Source organism: Oncorhynchus tshawytscha, linkage group LG03, assembly GCF_018296145.1.
Source record: "Oncorhynchus tshawytscha isolate Ot180627B linkage group LG03, Otsh_v2.0, whole genome shotgun sequence".
Taxonomy (NCBI): Eukaryota; Metazoa; Chordata; class Actinopteri; order Salmoniformes; family Salmonidae; genus Oncorhynchus; species Oncorhynchus tshawytscha.
This window is the reverse complement of record NC_056431.1, coordinates 76619821-76634382: the sequence shown is the minus strand read 5'-3', so window position 1 is coordinate 76634382 and position 14562 is coordinate 76619821. Positions and strand designations below refer to the sequence as shown.

At 44.0% G+C, this 14562-nt stretch overlaps 1 protein-coding gene across 2 annotated transcripts; it reads right to left on the bottom strand.

Annotated features, from left to right (window-relative positions):
• Nucleotides 1-5976: 5976 nt before the first annotated feature.
• nup35 (nucleoporin 35) lies at nt 5977-12696 on the bottom strand. 2 transcript variants are annotated; one of them, XM_042320021.1, is made up of 9 exons: nt 12587-12696; nt 11349-11504; nt 10948-11075; nt 10108-10165; nt 9865-10006; nt 8603-8672; nt 8387-8515; nt 8080-8235; nt 5977-7135 (listed from the first exon to the last, which is right to left on the bottom strand). In XM_042320021.1, exons 2-9 carry the CDS (start codon nt 11491-11493, stop codon nt 7058-7060), a joined length of 906 nt encoding a protein of 301 aa, XP_042175955.1. In that variant the 5' UTR covers nt 11494-11504; nt 12587-12696; the 3' UTR covers nt 5977-7057. The 2 variants fall into 2 exon arrangements, with proteins under 2 accessions (XP_042175955.1, XP_042175954.1); XM_042320020.1 differs by lacking the exon at nt 12587-12696 and adding an exon at nt 12080-12271.
• Nucleotides 12697-14562: the final 1866 nt, after the last annotated feature.

The following is a 14562-nucleotide window of genomic DNA, read 5'->3' as shown; positions in this document are numbered from 1 at the left end:
GCGTGCCGTGTGTGTGCCGTGTGTACGTGCCGTGTGTGCGTGCCGTGTGTGCGTGCCGTGTGTGCGCCGTGTGTGTGTGTGCCGTGTGTGCGTGCCGTGTGTGTGTGCCGTGTGTGCGCCGTGTGTGTGTGCGTGCGTGCCGTGTGTGTGTGCCGTGTGTGCGTGCCGTGTGTGTGTGCGTGCCGTGTGTGTGTGCGTGCCGTGTGTGCGCCGTGTGTGTGTGCGTGCCGTGTGTGTGTGCGTGCCGTGTGTGCGCCGTGTGTGTGTGCGTGCCGTGTGTGTGTGCGTGCCGTGTGTGCGCCGTGTGTGTGTGCGTGCCGTGTGTGTGTGCGTGCCGTGTGTGTGTGCGTGCCGTGTGTGTGTGCGTGCCGTGTGTGTGTGCGTGTGTGCCGTGTGTGCGTGTGTGCCGTGTGTGTGTGCGTGCCGTGTGTAATTTTGCTTTCGGTGACACATTGTAGGCTATATCAGCGTAGAATGAATATCCCCCGTCCCCCCCACCCGTCCCCCCGTCCCCCCCCGTTCCCCCACCCCTGCTGTGAGTTGTTCCTGTTTTGTTGGTGCAAGAACATCTTGGAAAGGCATTAAATTGAACTGCAGAGTCATCGTGTCAAAAGCCTAGTTGCTTTAATTTCCCCCTTTGGAAATGTATTGGGAGACATTGAATGTTCGACAGATTTGGCAGTGGGTTTGGCTATAGATAGCCTGAGTAATTATGCATTTATATGAAAGGTAGAATTCTTGACAGCTATTTAAAAATAAAAAAAACATAGGGAAAGCCCCCCTCGGCAGTCAGGGCATATGGCAGTCAGGGCATAGGGCATATGGCAGTCAGGGCATAGGGCATATGGCAGTCAGGGCATAGGGCATATGGCAGTCAGGGCATAGGGCATATGGCAGTCAGGGCATAGGGCATATGGCAGTCAGGGCATAGGGCATATGGCAGTCAGGGCATATGGCAGTCAGGGCATAGGGCAGTCAGGGCATATGGCAGTCAGGGCATAGGGCATATGGCAGTCAGGGCATATGGCATAGGGCATAGGGCATATGGCAGTCAGGGCATAGGGCATATGGCAGTCAGGGCATAGGGCATATGGCAGTCAGGGCAGGGCATATGGCAGTCAGGGCAGGGCATATGGCAGTCAGGGCAGGGCATATGGCAGTCAGGGCAGGGCATATGGCAGTCAGGGCAGGGCATGCCAAGACTTGATAATACATCTGGGATGCAATATAGACGGCTATGAATTTATTAATTCTAAAATAGAAGTCTTGGAGCCTAGATGCTTTATAAATCCAATGTCTCCTTACAGTAAGGGTGCACTGAAACAAAATAGAGTAGGCTATAAAATAACACAGGCCATATCCACATCAGGTACAAATGTACCCCGTTGAGTTGTATTGTAATACAGTAGGTGGAAGAGGCCATTGCTCCAACTACAGACCACATGCTCAGTGATGGGAGATACTGCCATCTAGTGGACACTTAAAGATTACATGGTGGTAAACAATGCCTGGAGGGGTGGGGTACAGCTCAGTAAAGGCAATACTGCCATCTAGTGGACACTTGAATTTTCCAACATGGATTGGTCATGTTGATGTTGGGGTAGCGAGCAGCATCTTATCAACTTAGAAAAAAAACATCCCTTTTTCAGGACCCTGTCCTTAAAAGATATTTGGATTTTTACGATTTATCTTCATTGTAAAGGCTTGAAACACTGTTTCCCATGCTTGTTCAAGGAACCATAAACAATTAATGAACATGCACCTGTGGAAACTGTCGTTAAGACACTAACAGCTTCCAGACGGTAGGCAATTAAGGTCACAGTTATGAAAACTTAGGACACTAAAGAGGCCTTTCTACTGACTCTGAAAAACATCAAAAGAAAGATGCCCAGGGTCCCCGCTCATCTGAACGTGCCTTAGGCATGCTGCGAGGAGGCATGAGGACTGCAGCTGTGTCCAGGGCAATAAATTGCAATGTCCGTACTGCGAGACTAAGACAGAGCTACAGGGAGACAGGACGGACAGCTGATCGTACTCGTAGTGGCAGACCATGTGTAACACCTGCACAGGATCGGTACACCACACCTGCTGGACAGGTACAGGATGGCAACAACAACTGCCCGAGTTACACCAGGGAACCCACAATCCCTCCATCAGTACTCAGACTGTCCACAATAGGCTGAAAGAGGCTGGACTGAGGGCTTGTATGCCTGTTGTAAGGCAGGTCCTCACCAGACATCACCGGCAACAACGTTACCTATGGGCACAAATCCACTGTCGCTGGACCAGACAGGACTGGCAAAAAGTGCTCTTCACTGAGTCGTGGTTTGGTCTTACCAGGGGTGATGGTCAGATTCACGTTTATCGTCGAAGGAATGAGCGTTACACCGAGGCCTGTACTCTGGTGCGGGATCGATTTGGAGGTGGAGGGTCCGTCATGGTCTGGGGCGGTGTGTCACAGGATCATAAGACTGAGCTTGTTGTCATTGCAGGCAATCTCAGCGCTGTGCGTTACAGGGAAGACATCCTCCTCCCTCATGTGGTACCCTTCCTGCAGGCTCATCCTGACATGACCCTGCAGCGTGACAATGCCACCAGCCACACTGCTCGTTCTGTGTGTGATTTCCTGCAATACAGGAATGTCAATGTTCTGCCATGGCCAGCGAAGAGCCCGGATCTCAATCCCATTGAGCACGTCTGGGACCTGTTGTATTGGAGGGTGAGGGCTAGGGCCATTCCCCCCAGAAATGTCCAGGAAGTTGCAGGTGCCTTAGTGAAAGAGTGGGAGATGTTACATCTCACAGCAAGAACTGGCAAACCTGGTGTAGTCCATGAGGAGAACATGCACTGCAGTACTTAATGCAGCTGGTGGCCACACCAGATACTGACTGTTACTTTTGATTTTGAACCCCCCTTTGGGGGGGGGGGGACACATTCAATTTCGGTTAGTCACATGTCTGTGCAACTTGTTCAGTTCATGTCTCAGTTGTTGAATCTTATGTTCATACAAATATTTACACGTTAAGGTTGCTGAAAATGAACAGTTAACAGTGAGAGGACGTTTCTTCTTTTTGCTGAGTTTACATGTTCTTGGTGTTGGTTGACCTGTCTATTTACATCCAGGTGTCAGCCAACAGAACGTTTGGTCGACAGTGCGTTCTACAGTATGCATCATAGTACATACCTTCAGGCTTCAAGTAATGTTTTAATGGACAATCGTGTGTTGAGGTGAAAACACCTATTTCAAGGTTGTACGTCATCTAGCCTAGCATCAGCCCCAGGAGGGAAGGGCAGAATAAAAAGATGAGACAACTGATCAGGATTAATTCTCGCTACATCATCCCCCTCAAGGTACCCTGCATCCCGGAAAACATCTCACCTGGACTGGACCTGCCTCTCTGAATCAACCTCAGAGGGAGGGAGAATCAGTCTCAAGAGGTAGTGAGGGAGCGTGATGAAGGGGGGAGAGAGGGAGGCAAATTAGCCTCATAGGGAGGGATGCAGGTGAAAGTCTCAAGAGTGAGGGATGGGTGGAGAGAGGCAGATATGAAAGGAGGAATGGAGGGAGAGGCCGATATGAAAGGAGGGATGGAGGGAGAACAGCAGAAACAGTATCACCTTCAACCGTATGTCAGCACCACTTGTTCCAACACATCTCAGACTGAAGCAGGGAGACTCACAACACGCCTCTATCCTGGAGGTCTACCGATTATGATTTTTCAATGCCAATACCGATTATTGGAGGACCAAAAAAGGCCGATACTGATTAATCAGACGATTTTTGAAAAATGTATTTGTAATAATGACAATTACAACAATACTGAATGAACACTTATTTTAACTTAATATAATACATCAATAAAAATCAATTTAGCCTCAAATAAATAATGAAACATGTTCAATTTGGTTTAAATAATGCAAAAACAAAGTGTTGGAGAAGTAAAAGTGCAATTTGTGCCATGTAAGAAAGCTAATGTTTGAGTTCCTTGCTCAGAACATGTGAAAGTTGGTGGTTCCTTTTAACATGAGACTTAAATATTCCAAGGTGAGAGGTTTTAGGTTGTAGTTAATATAGTATTTATAGGATTATTTCTCTCTATACCATTTGTATTTCATATACCTTTGACTATTGGATGTTCTTATAGGCACTTTAGTATTGCCAGTGTAACAGTATAGCTTCCATCCCTGTCCTGGCCCCTACCTGGGCTCGAACCAGGAACACATCTACAACAGCCACACTCGAAGCATCGTTACCCATCGCTCCACAAAAGCCACGGCCCTTGCAGAGCAAGGGGAATAACTATTCCAAGTCTCTGAGTGAGTGACGCTTGAAACGCTATTAGCGCGCACCCCGCTAACTAGCTAGCAATTTCACATCGGTTACACCAGCCATTAGGCTGATAGGCTTGAAGTCATAAACAGCGCTGTGCTTACGAAGAGCTACTGGCAAAATGCACAAAGTGCTGTTTGAATTAATGATTACGGGCCTGCTGCTGCTCAGTCAGACTGCTCTATCAAATCATAAACTTAATTATAACATAACACAGAAATACGAGCCTTTGGTCATTAATATGGTCGAATCCGGAAACTATCATTTCGAAAACAAAACGTTTATTATTTCAAGAAAAAAACAGTACAGTTCGGTATTTTATCTAACAGGTGGCATCCCGGAGTCTAAATATTCCTGTTACATTGCACAACCTTCAATGTTATGTCATAATTACGCAAAATTCTGGCAAATTAGTTCGCAATGAGCCAGGCAGCCCAAACTGTTGCATATACACTAACTCTGAAATGACAATTTCACCTGGTTAATATTGCCTGCTACCCTGGATTTCTTTTGGCTAAAAATATGCAGGTTTAAAAATATATACTTCTGTGTATTGATTTTAAGAAAGGCATTGGTGTTTATGGTTGGGTACAGTCATCCAACGATTGTGCTTTTTTCGCAAATGTGCTTACATTTTTTTTTAATAATCATCCCCCTGCACTGCATCGATTATATGCCACGCAGGACACACTAGATAAACTAGTAATATCATCAACCATGTGTCGTTATAACTAGTGATTATGATTGATTGATTATTATAAGATACGTTTAATGCTAGATTGCAACTTACCTTGGCTTCTACTGGATTTGCGTAACAGACAGCAGGCTCCTCGTGGAGTGCAATGTGAGGCAGGTGGTTATAGCGTTGGACTAGTTAACTGTACGGTTGCAAGATTGGATCCCCCGAGCTGACAAGGTGAAAATCTGTCCTTCTGCCCATGAACAAGGCAGTTAACCCACCGTTCCTAGGCAGTCATTGAAAATAAGAATGTGTTCTTAACTGACTTGCCTAGTTAAATAAAAAGGGCTTATACCCTAAACACGTGGAGGCTTTAAATGTGCATATTATGGTCACGCCACAAGTGGAACCCTAAAACACACTACTTTAGAATAGGCACCAGACGGTGTCTCGAATATTAAACACACTACTTTAGAATAGGCACCAGACGGTGTCTCGAATATTAAACACACTACTTTAGAATAGGCACCAGACGGTGTCTCGAATATTAAACACACTACTTTAGAATAGGCACCAGACGGTGTCTCGAATATTAAACACACTACTTTAGAATAGGCACCAGACGGTGTCTCGAATATTAAACACACTACTTTAGAATAGGCACCAGACGGTGTCTCAAATATTAAACACACTACTTTAGAATAGGCACCAGACGGTGTCTCGAATATTAAACACACTACTTTAGAATAGGCACCAGACGGTGTCTCGAATATTAAACACACTACTTTAGAATAGGCACCAGACGGTGTCTCGAATATTAAGCACTCTTCCTTACTGCTCTGGCTGGAATACTAACTACAGAATGTCAGACAGACTAACACTGAAACGGAATCAGAAGTCTTCATGGTAAAAGCAAACACTATATAGTTCATCGTTGGCATATAAAAAAACTACCAAACACCCAACCGGTATTCAAATTATGTGACATTTATTTGACAAAAATAGTAAGCAAGTGACAGAGACATTAAAAACAGTAGGCATAGTAGAGAACAGAGACAGCTGACAGAGGAGACCGTAGAAATACTAAAAAGAGACAGCCGAAATAGTAGACCAGCCGAAACAGACAAATAGTTTTAAATGGATATAAGACGAGACACTTGGTACACCGACAGTTTTGTGAGAATTTTTTTTTTTTTTTTTTAAACACTTAAATGTTTGACATCACACAAAAAAGACATTTCGTATAAAATCACAATTCTTAACTCTGATCCTGTTATATTTACCGTTGTTTACTAATGAACCATTTAGAGGGGGAAAATGACATTCAAAAAGAAACCTGCAGCATCAAACAGAGAAGATACTGATGTGCAACCTTGACGTCCACCTGTCAAAGCAGCACTTGGTTAAGATACTGTAGACAGGCCATGTGGGCATCCAAAATGGCCCCCCTATTCCATTCAGACCCTTATGGGTACTGGTCAACAGTTGTACACAACGTAGGAAATGGGGACATTTGAGAAATAACAATAATGTCTTGATTTATGTTGGATTCATTCGACATCAACTCATATGAAAAAGCCTTTAAAAAATAAAAAAAATCCTCAAGAGGACAAGTAGCAAATAAGAAAATATGTAAGTTTGTGTTCGTCAGGTCAACACCATGACGTCGGCACAAAAAAAAAACAACACTTCATTCAATGTCAACATACAATACCCGGTGTTCGTTTAGTCAAAATCCCGTCCACTCAAATCACCACATAGTCGTCGCAGGGTTGAAGAAATCCACATCGGCTTGGTTCCCCCAAATCACTGACACACTGGATGATCCCCAAATGGTACCCTATTCCCTATGTAGTGCACTACTTTTGACCAGAGCCCTAGGGCACCCTATTCCCTATGTAGTGCACTACTTTAGACCAGGGTTAATTGGGCCATTAGGGTACCATTTAGGACACACCTCCACAACACGGTGATGACAGAAGGCTGCTGTCGGGTCCCCCAGTTTTTATATTATTAAAAAGCGCTCGGGCCAATCGGAGGAGACCGTCTCACCAGCCAAACATGTACTCCATCGCTTTAGAAACTAAACTGTCGTCTTTCCTTGGGGTCTGTTCGTCTGCCACCACCTGAAACCAAACGTGTAACACGGTTGGTGAATTCCACGTCGGGCCCCATGCCCATAGAAACAGTGATCACTCAATGGCATTAGGACCGAAATGTATTGTTACATTTTTAAAAAGGAAACCAATCCGTACACTACTTTAAACTACTATAAATAATGTAGTATGCATAGAGTGCATTGTACGCATTGAGGTTTGGGAATATTTTTATCCAGAGCCGTCGCTTTGCAGCCCTCTAGCGGACACACAAGCCCCCCAGCGGACACACAGCCCTCTAGCGGACACACAAGCCCCCCAGCGGACACACAGCCCTCTAGCGGACACACAAGCGGACACACAAGCCCCCCAGCGGACACACAGCCCCCCAGCGGACACACAGCCCCCCCTCCAGCGGACACACAGCCCCCAGCGGACACACAGCCCCCCCAGCGGACACACAGCCCTGTAGTCCTCCATGGTACATCTACTGTAGCCCTCTAAGGTGCGTTCGAAACACGTCAGAGTTTTTAAAAATGTTTGTTCCTTGTGTTCTGACATATTATTATTTGACCCTGCTGGTCATTTATTAACATTTGAACATCTTGGCCATGTTCTGTTATAATCTCCACCCGGCACAGCCAGAAGAGGACTGGCCACCCCTCATAGCCTGGTTCCTCTCTAGGTTTCTTCCTAGGTTTTGGCCTTCCTAGGGAGTTTTTCCTAGCCACCGTGCTTCTACACCTGCATTGCTTGCTGTTTGGGGTTTTAGGCTGGGTTTCTGTACAGCACTTTGAGATATCAGCTGATGTACGAAGGGCTTTATAAATACATTTGATTTGATTTACATGTCGTGACAATAACTGCATTTTAATTATATGACGAAGAGTTCCTTGGTCCTCGTCTTTAAGACGGCCTTACAACTGCTGTTGGTTTGGCAAAAGTATTTAATGACGAAACCCATAGATTCCTACCTGGTAGTCACTGCTGGAGGCCTTGTAGGCTGCACTGAGGGGCCTCATAGAGGAGCGAGGTGTAGAGACATGGTGGCTGGGGGTTCCATTTCTGACTGGAGGAGTAAACACTGAACCAGAGGAGGTAGAGGCTCGGTCTGAGCTCTCCATCACATTCTTAGAGACACACACAAATCTTAATTAATGATTAGATGTTGTTTACATAGTGGGTAAAAGACATCTATCCATTTCTAAAACTGTTTTGATAAAATATATATTATCACTAATGAGTGTTCCTAATTTAAAAATGTACCCAGGAGTGACTTACCTTATCGATGCATGGTTTAACACCAATCATTATAGCCTCGCCAAAAATCTTCCCATCTTTACTTAGAGCTTTTCTTGCTTGGAGTCTAGACTGATATTGAATGTGCATCCAGTTACCAGTGTTGGACATCTAGTACAACAAGAGAACAGAATGGTGAAACAGAACACACACACACACACTTAAAATTTCCTTCTCAAAGAATGCAAATATTGTTACCGTGTGTTTTGTTATGTTTCCATACTGGGCGAACTGCAACAGAATATAAGACGCAGAGGCAGGAGGAAACCTGTTTTTAAAAATAAATAAATAAATATTATACATACAGGAAGTTGTTCATTTTCACCTCAACAATAGATATCCATTCCAGAGGTGCAGCATTGTCATCTACAGATCAGACACATTCGGTGCATCTGCTTAAGGTCACCCAGGGCAGCAAAGTGAATGTGAGTTTGCACATTGGAGACAAATTTGATTGGTCCTACAGTGAAAACTCCAGCCCTCTGGGAAACCAGGTGAGCTAAAAACGAACACACCCCTTATTTCAACAGTTGAAAAGGTACAGGCAACTGCCCAAATAAAGGAACCACTCGAGTGAATGAGGGATACAAACTATATTGAAAGGAGGGATTTCCAAGTTGATTATACATGCTTGGGGTCATGTATAAAATGCTGGGCAGGCCATTATTTTGGCTACCATGGCTATGCTCCCATAAGATGACAATGCCGCCATCCACAGGGCAACGAGTGGTCACTGAATGATTTGATGAGCATGAAAAATGATGTAAACCATATGTCATAGCCGTCTCTGTCACCAGATCTCAACCCAATTGAACACTTTACGGGAGATTGTGGAACGGCGCCTGAGACCAGCGTTTTCCACCACCGTCAACAAAACACCAAATGAAGGCATTTCTCGTGGGAAGAATGATGTCACATCCCTCCAATAGAGTGCCAGACACTTGTAGAATCTACACCGAGGTGGATTGAAGTTGTTCTGGCTCGTCCTACTAAAGAGCAATTGAAGGCAACAAACAACTTCTGATAGCCTGTTTTCTATGTGGCATTGATAATAGCCAGAAAAATTTATTATATTGTCCAAATTGACTACCAAGTGTAAATAGGCTCATTTTATTCAATGCTCACCAACACGGGGTACACAGCTATACGATTGTGCGCTATCCAATCCGACTGCAGAATACTAGACAGTGGGACAGACCTGCCCCATCAGTACAGCCTTATCTTAGATGCTGATTATTTTTGAGGAAGTAATACTGGATTTGTTCCTACGGTGTCTCTTGGTGGACAAACACCAGTAACTACAACATTGAACCACAAATCCCCAAAGACTGAAATGTTCATGTTTCTTAATGAGCAACAGAGGATCACATGCAGGATCGGTGCGTTGGCTCTTTTAATGAGACACCAGTTTTTTAGGCAGTCACCTGTAGATATTAGAGGGTACAATACCAGGAACTTACCCAAATACAGTGATCCATGTATCATCTAGATGGTCTTCAGAAGACAGTGCGTCTCCCTGAGTGAAGAAAGGGTCTACTTGGGCTGGAGACATTGTTGACTTTGCTTGCTGCCCGATGGTAGTAGGACTAAATAGACTGGACGCTGAACAGAAGACGACATTAGGACATACCTATGAATTCCCTCTCGTAGTAAATCTAAAAGACAAGTTGGTATAAACAAGTGTGAAGAAATAAAAATCTCACCTGTTCCTGGTGTGACAGCCATATAGCCAGACAGCGGGGTGTGCATCATTGAGAATGGCTGAGAGAAGATAACATCCAGGTGATTACATGTCCTCTTGATGCAGACACACTACTCAAAATCAAACGCTTCTGGTGAGATGCTAATGTAGCAGGTGTAGAATCACTAGCGATTGGTTAGAACACTTCCCTGGCTAAAGCGACAGACTCCAGAGGGACTGAAGAGTCGGGGGGATGACTCCAGAGTCTGAATAGACTTTTTGATGGGATCGAAAATGAAGGGAGCTGTATTATTGGTTCACCTCTGTGTCACTCACTCAAAAACCAACACACAGCACCGAAGTGCCACCACCTTGATTTTACAACCGAGCGGCCTCAATCCCCCATGGGAAAAAAGTTTGAGAACCAATCAAAGCGCCCGCTTCAAAGCCGAAAGGAAGGGTTACCAGACCAGTGGGTCCACAGCTTTCCTGCTCACTGTCCAGACCAGTGACCAGGCTATTAGACCACTGTCTGTGAGTGTAAAGTGTCCAGACCAGTGACCAGGCTATTAGACCACTGTCTGTGAGTGTAAAGTGTCCAGACTAGTGACCAGGCTATTAGACCACTGTCTGTGAGTGTAAAGTGTCCAGACTAGTGACCAGGCTATTAGACCACTGTCTGAGTGTAAAGTGTCCAGACCAGTGACCAGGCTATTAGACCACTGTCTGTGAGTGTAAAGTGTCCAGACCAGTGACCAGGCTATTAGACCACTGTCTGTGAGTGTAAAGTGTTGTTGTACACAAGGTCCTGGGTTCATGCCCAGGTCAGGAGAGGGATGAAACCTACTCTGTTAACACATACCTGTTTATGTGCACTCATAGGGGACATCCCGACAGCGGGACAGGAGAGGTCATCATAGATACTCCTGACTGGAGGGGCCCCACTCTTGTCTTTGGGTGTAGGAACCACAGGTTGAGGGGGAGAGCCACCTGACAGAGAAAGAGTTAGAGAAACAGTCAGGAATCAATTGGAAATATTGCTGAGAGGAGAGACTGTTAGGTGGCTCTACATGTTGCCATATTACAACACAGAAAGTGAAAGTAACAGATCTGATAGTAACCCAAAAAGTAGTTGTTTTAAACTAAGTTAGGCCTATCACGCTATGAAGGGGGGTAATTATATATGATAGATTAGAAAGTCAGCTAGCTATTTAATTGTAGTAGTGAATGATAAATTACCCCCAAAAGTAAAACATCCCTCACCTGTTTGAAGTGGTGACCTCATATCCATGACCCCAAATGACCGAGGCTGGGGTGTGATAGGCGCTGGCAGATCCCCCATCAAAAACCCGGGGAGAAACTGGGCACCCGGGCCGGGCTTGGGTGATGTCGGGGAACCCAGAGTCATTGGTTCCGTGCCTAGGGACAGATGGCAGATAACGTTAGATAGAGAAGTTAATGAATAAGTAAGCTAGCTAGTTGTTAGCATACAGGTACCTAGCTATGGCTCTTTTGTTATTAGCTAACTACTTACTTAGTCTATAGCCTTGCCTTCCTCCACACGGTTAGCAAAATAGATCAGATGATGATTTCAAAACTCTGCTTTTAGCTAATAATCAAAGTCACTAACTGGCAACCTTAGTAGCTGACTTTGCCAGCTAGCTATAAAACATTTCAACAATAACTAGCTAGTTAATGTAGCTAACTGACCAGTCACCATGTCAAACGTGTTAGCTAGCTAACGTTAGTTGGTTCGCTTCACTAGCTAACTTAACTTTGACATTCTCTGAAATGTTAGGCTCAAAAGTAAACATTATACTTACTCTAAGACACTAACGTTAGCGGTACAGAAAACCAACTAGTTGGCTAACTCATGTGACAATGCTAACGTCGTTAGCTAGCTAGCTAGCTTATAACTAACGAGCAATGTTTCTGTATCTGTTTAGCTTGTTAGATTGAGAGAGAGAGAAAAAAAAAAAGAATTATTTACCCACCTTGAAATTCCATCCTAAACTTAAAGACCACAGATTATACGAAACCTGGTGAACAGCTAGACACCAGAGAAGTTAACAGAGTTGAAGACGCAACTCAAGTTTTCAAACGGTCGGAAATCTGAAATCTCGCGTTAGTTCGGCAGCTGGGTTTCACGCTATCTGGTTCTGTATTCAGACACGTGGTGGATTGTTTCCTTCTTCAGGGCAGGAAAAGCAACATTGATTTATTATCTAGAAACTAGCCATTTTTAGAAAGTTTAAAGCCGCTGGAAGTAGGTGTGCTGCAGTAACCCCTGACAAATTGGAGAAAAAATATATATATTATTTTTTTCTTTATAAAAGTTGTGCATTTGGGCCTTTACTTGTCCTGTATTAGCGGACCGATATTGTTCCTCTGTAGGCAGGCGAAATGTTTTAAAACGTGTCAGTTTGTAACTTTCAAGAGTTTGTAGTAATAACATTATGAACCAAGGGAAATGTTTAACTTCTCTCGTTGACTTCTCAAACCTGGTGTTTGGCAAGTGTTCCTGGAAGTCTCTCGATATTGCCCTCTGGCACAGGAGGTTGCTGAGGGGAGAATGTCTCTTTATAAAGGCCCGAACGGAGCAAACGGAAACACTTGGAAACCATGTATATGATACCATTCCACTGGTTCCGGTGTCCTCAATTAAGGTGCCACTAACCTCCCGTGGCTGCGTTTTGAAACGCTGTGCTATTAAACTCGCCCGCTTGTAGTTCTAAAATCAAGAAATGTGTTGTTAGTTCAGTTTTCCCTATGGGGGGAAAGAATAGGGTTTGGGGATGACGGTCTGAGATTAAAACAGGTTTAGGAGATTTTATACGTTTTGGTATATGAGATAATATCAGTCAGTTAACATGACCTCTATGAATTATGAAGCCTTTAATTGGCTTTATCTGCATTTTTGTTTATATAAATGCTTCAAAATTAATAAAAAGTGATGCTAGCTGATTATTTCATAGAACAAAATGTATTAGATCTCATTAGCCTGTGTTTACCACAGATCTTATTTTCGGCGTTTATCCAAAAACCCACCAAAATCATCATAAATTTCCCCATAGGCTTTGTCCAATGAACCATGCCTTCAAAAAGACACCTTTACTATTTCTCTCTTTAGGATTTACCCTAGTGATTAACCACACATTTCACTACATTTATTTATATATTGTTACTGTATACGCAAAATGTATGAACTGAAACAGAGAACTACATATGGGCTATAACCACCACTGTAGGAGATGTCAAAAAGGTTACCTACAAGTCTACATCTTATTCATTGTTAACGAGTAGTCTGTTTTAAGTAATGCTTCATTATGCACCCCCCCCCCCTCTTTACACCACTGCTACTCTCTGTTGTTATCATCTATGCATAGTCACTTTAATAACTCCATCTACATGTACATACTACCTCAACTAACCAGTGCCCCCACACATTGACTCTGTACCGGTACCCTTCTGTATACAGTCTTGCTATTGTTATTTTCACTGCTGCTCTTTAATTACTTGTTACTTTTATGTCTTATCTGTATTTTTTGTTTAAACTACATTGTTGGTTAAGAGTTTGTAAGTAAAGCATTTCACTGTGAGGTCTACAGACCTGTTGTATTCAGCGCATGTGACTATTACAATTTGATTTGTGATTTGATAGAACCGGGTGGAATGGCAGTTAGGCTTCCTTTAGACAGGCATCCCAAATCTGAAATGTTTTCACTCATTTGTCTTTTGACCAATCAAATCATCTCTGAAAAAAGATCTGATGTGATTGGTCAAAAGAGCAATTAGTGGGGGGAAAAAAATGTAAGAATAGGGCTGCCTGGGTGAACGAAGCCTCAGTCACTACCAGCTGTTAACGATGCTGAATGTGTAAACGCTATGAGGGAACAACTTAATGGATAATCAGAGAATAGATACTTAGTGTGACTCAGTCCTATCCTATCTCATTGGTCCTTTATATCATACACTTGTGTGTAACCCTGGGAGCAGAGGTGGTGACAAGGCTGTGTGAAGTTGAGCTGTTGTTAGCACTCAGCCACCTCAAAAGATGCACACTGAGGGGGAGCTGTACAAATGCAGAGGGAGGGAATGAGAGGAGAGAAAGGAAGGAAGGAGAGATGGGGGAGAGAGAGCACAAATGGCAACCCATCTAGTTGAGATCTAATGACCTCTGTCTATACATGTTAGTAGACATGGCAACGTGCCAACGCACATAGATGGAGAGCCAACCCCATAGGGGAACACTTCACAACCCACACCTGCCCTGCCAGGCCAGTGGATTACATCAGTCAAGCTGAAGTCTAGAAGTGTGTCGAGCTGAATCCATTTCCATGCTGTGGACACTTACAGTGATTCCAATGAGGATCTGAGTAAATATGTATCTTCTTTGGCATCCAAGTTCTTCTCTTTTCAATATTTGTGTTTTCTAATGAATATATTGGTTTAAGTCTAAATCCGTCCCGCAGGGTTG